At 39.5% G+C, this 6,000-nt stretch overlaps 1 protein-coding gene across 1 annotated transcript in view; it reads left to right on the forward strand.

Annotated features, from left to right (window-relative positions):
* ft (cadherin-related tumor suppressor fat) overlaps positions 1-5,398 on the forward strand; it is a 537,654-nt gene extending 532,256 nt beyond the window's left edge. Inside the window, exon 12 of the mRNA XM_081758083.1 lies at positions 2,250-5,398. Within this exon, the coding sequence (XP_081614209.1) occupies positions 2,250-4,105 (1,856 nt within the window). The 3' untranslated portion in view covers positions 4,106-5,398. The remainder of the gene's footprint in view (positions 1-2,249) is intronic.
* Positions 5,399-6,000: the final 602 nt, after the last annotated feature.

Consider the following 6,000-nt stretch of genomic DNA (forward strand, 5'->3'; position numbering starts at 1 on the left):
TTAGGAAAATGCATGTTTACATATATAAAATGGAAGGAAGAAGTAATAAAAAGTGCTGTAAATCAAGGAAAAGCATATTTATTTTTTTAAAGCTTTCTTACGCCTCACGCCAACCATGATGGCGCTTTGCGGCTGGTCTGTCGACCTTACTCATATGTACAGGGCGTCGTCGTATACTCTCGCCCCGGGCGCTGATTTTCCACGGCACGGTACTGTTTGGAATAAACATATTTAACGAGAGTTTTCGAAGTAAAAGACTCAGGAGAACGTGTCTCTGTGGAGTGAGCGAATCTGAAGAATTGAAATTGACGATGCCGGTACTTACGTTGCCTCTCGTTCAAAATTTTGTATGACTCAGTTAAACTCTGGAAAGAACGAAACCTTCTGTAAGGGATGATTATTCTGTAAGGGATGATTATACCTTAAGGTTTACATACAACTATCCTATAGTCTCTGTAATCGAATTGCAAACTCTTCAGTTAGAGCTTGACACGTTAAGATAGATGCATTGATGTATTGATCTCGGGATACTGGCAACCTTCTTGAGACTTGAGATGTGTTAGTTTTAGTCTTGAAGATACTGCCTACTCAGCAGCCAAAATTCAATCACGAATAAGTGATTCAAATCTAAAATCATAGAAGGGAAGGGTCATTATAATTGTTATTATTTACAAAATACAGTATATGTACATGTTAATGAAATGGTTGGTTCTAAATGAAATAAGAGAAATATGGAAGTGTTTAAAGAAAATGTATTGCTGGAATTCCATCATTAGAAAGCTCACAGTGTGCAGACAAGTTTCAAAACCAGAACTTTCATTCCAAAAATGGGCAATGTATCACTGAACCAGTACAATCCTTATGTGATCTATGTATTTGAAAGTTATTTTGTGGTCTTATGTTGAAAATATGAATTAAGATGAACCAAAAAATGTTTGAATGCTATTGATCTGTTTCAAATGTTCTGATGTTCAACCATGTATGAAGATTTTATTTTATTTATTTTATTACCGTACTTCATTACTATGATTTTATATATAAACTGTTTATTTTATATTTATGATTCAATGTATTTACTGTACTCTGTATTGTTCTGGCACATTTTGATTGTCATGATGTTGTTTCCAATCAACTGATCAAAAATTATTATTATTATTATTTGTACAAACTGCTCCTTGAAGTGAATTCTGCATGAAAACGAATGTTGATTTAAAAAAAAAAAAAAGTCACTAACACTGAATTTAGTAATCAGTATTGTGCTCGAACACTAGTTAGGGTTAGGATACGTTTAGAGTAAGAAATATGCACAACTTCATAGTAGACCCCAGCAGAGGATGTAAGTAATCATGAGAATCAGTGAGACTTGTGGCACTGTCACGAATGATAGACATGGAAGGTGAGGGGGGGGGGTATATAGCAAGCTGGAATTGGTTCCTCGAGTCTTTCTTATTTTCTTGTCTGAAAATTTGCACGTGTCTGACTGGCAGGATAAAAATAAATTTCGAAATTTTACATCAATAATAATTTTACAAATTACAAATATTTGAAATGATTTTCAAATCAACTTGAGTGACCCTTCAGTGAATAATATTAACTCTTTCTTTTCAGATTTGTTATCATAAGAGAGTATTTTGATTCATATTTCTGAATGAGAACAGTATTATTAGTATAGCAAATCAAGAAAAGTACAAGAAATTGATTTAAAATATTTTGCACATGAAGAATATTCTGTTACTTCACTTAAGGATTACAGAATGTGAAAATACCTACCAATTTGGTTTTGATGGTAATCTGCTAGTGAATGATGTATTAAATATTGGATATGAAGTTTTTATGTTTAGTTTTCGTCATTGGGCATTTGTGAAAGAAAAATAAGTTCAGTTGCTAGAGGAAATAATTGAATATAACATTATATATATTTGATTAGTAACTTGAACATTAATAGGTACTTGTATATTCTAGAATTAAAAATACATATCACACCCAATCTACTCTATGATAGTAATTATGAAATGGTTAGTTACCACTGAATCCAATCTTGCCTTTTCTCTCCAGTAAACAATAAAAACTGAATATGAATATAGGATTTGGGATTTAGATCAACGGACCAAACCTTGATTTAAGGTTGCCATATTATTGCTAGATTGTCTTACCTTGTAGTTTGTTTTACTTAAAAGCATTATTTATATTAAATAATGGAATATTTTTTGTCTTTGAACATTACACTTACTTATTTTCTATTGTTTCAGCGTTCGAAGGCTGCGTTGCCAACTTCAGCATCAACGGAGAAGTCCAGCCATTCAACGGAACAGGAAGTATTCTGGAAGAAGTGTACCCAGTCGGAAAGGTGGCTCAAGGTTGCTTAGGAAGTGTGGTGGGGGCTGCTGCTGCTCCGGATCCTCTCAGCATCGGCATCACTCTGGTCATCGTATTCTTCGTCATCCTTCTGGTGGCCATCCTCATCAGCTTCGTGGTCTTCCGGCTGCGGAGACAGAAGAAGGAGAAAGGCCAAGGACACCCCAAGCAGAACGGAAGCGCTCTGTTGGCCGGAAGTGGGGGTGCAGGCAGCGGAGGAGATAATGCGAGAAACCACCCGGATCCCTCGGGGTTCCTAGAGAATGGGGAAGTGACTAGTGACGTGCTTCGTGGACACCTGTCGCAAGAGATCGTGGCAAAGAAATATAAGGAGAGGGAGGTTGCCGAGCGACCTCAGAGGCCAGACATCATTGAGCGAGAAGTGGTCAACAAGTCTCCAGGGATTCAGATGAGGGTGGTCGACGATGGTCATGAGACCAGTGGCGTTGGTGGAATTGCAGACTCCGAAGTCCCTGAACATTATGACCTAGAGAACGCCAGTTCAATTGCACCGTCGGATATTGATATAGTGTATCACTATAAGGGTTACCGAGATGGAAACGTGCGCAAATACAAAACTAACCCTCACTTACCTCCCAATTATCATCACAAGCATGGCCACCGCCATTCGCCGCATAACTTCCCTCCCCCTCAGAGTGCTCCTCCACCGACACATCATCGAGAAAGTCCCAGGAACCTTCTTCGACAGAGTCCCAACCCTGTTCCCCCGCCGAGGGACTCACCTAATGTTCTCAAGATGCAGACAACACCGTTAGCGAGGCTCAGTCCCAGCAGTGAGCTTTCTCAGCAGACGCCCAGGATCCTCACTCTGCAAGACATCAGTGGGAAGCCCCTACAGTCCGCTCTGCTGGCGACGTCCCAGGGCACGGGAGTGAAGGACGTCCTCACCAACAGCGAGAGGAGCCTCAACAGCCCTGTCAGCCATTTAAGCCAAAGCTCAGGAAGTGTTCACGCCTCGTCGCAAGGGGGCGGAGGTGCTGGGGGAGGGGGTGGCACCAAAAAGCGGAAACCTGGTGCCGTGGACGCTTCGGGTGTGAGTGCCGCAGCAGGCGTTGGTGCCGGTGTCCCTGCTAGTGGTGCAGCAAGTAGTGGTGGTGCAGCGGGTGCGGGAGTTGTAGCCATTGGACTCACCGCAGAAGAAATTGAGCGGCTCAACTCCCGGCCAAGAAACTCAAGCCTTGTGAGTACTTTAGACGCAGTTTCTAGTTCGAGCGACGACCCGAGGCACGAGCGAGGCCGTCGAAGAAAAGACCAACTCGCGGAGCTGTTAGAGACAAACACGGAGATCCTCGACCCACACGACAGCTCAACGACCGACGAAAGTGGAAACGACTCCTTCACGTGCTCCGAGTTCGAATACGACAATGGCGGCTACGAGAAACGGGATTTTACTCCTGGTGACGTCATATTTTCGAAGTTAGCGGAGGCGGAAGACGAGAACGACCAAGAGAGTGAGTGTGCGAAGCCTTACGATGGCTTTGACTCGTTCCGAGGCTCACTGAGCACGTTGGTGGCCTCCGACGATGACCTCTCTAACATGAGCCCCTATCGTCCACCAAATGGTTCGGCCCTTGGCTGGGACTATTTATTGAATTGGGGTCCGAACTTCGAATCCCTTGTCGGTGTGTTCAAAGACATTGCTGAGCTACCGGATACAACAACTAGTCGGGTGGCCACCTCTTTGCGTCTTCCTAATAACGCCCCGAAACCATCGGAGGAATATGTGTGAGACAGACTCACGTATGCTGTTGGTCTGTTATTCAAGTGCGAGTGTGTGTGTTGGTGCTGTGAGTTCGAGTGACATGAAGGTTCGAGTTTGTTAGTTTATATCGATGTTGCGAGAGGCGCCAAACTTCGAAGAACGCAGCACGACGTGTGAACGAAAAGACACTTAAAAATAGGAATCCCTGGTTTGTACAAAGGACTCTAATGTGTGAGTATGTATATAGAGAACTAATATAGGCACCGTGTGAAAAATATGTAAAACGAAAAGTGCCTTCAAAGTATATCTTCGCTATCAATTATTTTTTAAAAAGATGTAAAACAGCAATTTGTTTTGGTTATCCAAATGATGTAACATCACGAAAGCGATTGAGTATATACATAGTATTTTTTTTTTTTTTTTAAGTTCTTCCTTATCAAACACTCTTAGTTACTATGTTATGTGCTTAATTACATCAATGGTACGACCAAAGTATTGATGCGCGATCGATTCAGAAAACGTTTTCTGTAGAATGTCTTCCTGTAAATTAATAGGTAAAACAAACTAACATATTTTTCGAATAAAAGTTTGGATGAGATAAATCGTGATGTATAATATATTTCTATTAAATGGGAAAAGAATTACAAGTTTATTCTTGTATTGTTCTGGTATTGTATACTTGACTTTCGTAATATTTTCTTTCTTTAAAAAAAATGTTTTTAAGAAATTGTGATACTAATATATCGTTCCTTATAAAGTTTCTGTCTCGATATACGGAAACAGATGAACAATTTTTCACGATATGAACAATAATTGTATGTTCTACAGAACAAAATATATATTTGAAATTTGTCCTCAATGCTCAATACATGCTTTTTATATTTACTAATAAGTCAACACTGTTTATTTTTTTCAGTGTTAGACTGAAATTCAGGAATTGCCATAAATACTCTCAAGATTTTCTGCTCATTCAAACAAAGAACCTTTTTTTTTATTTCGAATATATTTTCTGCCATCTAGACGTGTATATGTAAATAATGTTTGTATTTTTTTATACAAAAGAAACTGACAGTGTGAATATTTGTTTTTTTTAAAAAAACAGAAAAGAGTAAAGTCTGTCTGTGTGTATATGTGTATGTGTGTATGATGGTGATATCTCTGCCTATATGTGTATAAAAAGGAAAAAAAAAGAGAAGATATTAGCCATATGTGGTAGTGCCAAAATGTTTGTCAAAGTGAGTGTGTCAGAGAGAGAACGAATGAAAGCGAATTTTTGATGTTTGTATTAAAAGTTTTATAAATAAAACTTTTTTTATATAAGGTATTGTGTTCTTCTTTTGTTGTTTTTTTCCTGGGTCAAGCATTAAATAAAATTGCTCTTTAAGATGAAGCAGGAAAAAAAAGGAGAGGGTAAGAGCTTCTCTTTGACATGGGCAACAGACTCGGACTGGCCAGGACATTCCTGCCGGGGTTCTCTCTAAATATATAATGAATATTGAATAACATGGAAAATAAGTTGAAACGTGTCTGCTGTATTGGTGTATAGGTACTCCTTGTAGTTTATTCCGTTCCAAGAGTTCGGTGGCCCCCAGCATTGAAGGTAGTTTTGGGGTCCCATTATTGGAATGAAACTAACAGTATTAGGCTGTAAAGTCCTGTTTGTGTCCTTTGTTTTTGACCTAGTAAGAATATATTTCAACAATATGAAGAATGGGGCCCCAGCATCATACTGTGTAAATGTGTATTGGAACCGCATGAATGTCGAAATTAAACTGACTTTTATAAAGTCCTGTTGCGGCCCTCTGTTAGTCGTTTAACAAATTATTGCAACACCATAAAGAAACAAAACAGGTCCTCGCCCTGGGATCCCATTACCACGCGTAAATGAATCTGACAGCTTTATGAAGAAAAGCCAGCCCCAT

Source organism: Thermobia domestica, chromosome 5 (genome assembly GCF_964235325.1).
Source record: "Thermobia domestica chromosome 5, izTheDome1.hap1.1, whole genome shotgun sequence".
NCBI classification, from domain to species: domain Eukaryota; kingdom Metazoa; phylum Arthropoda; class Insecta; order Zygentoma; family Lepismatidae; genus Thermobia; species Thermobia domestica.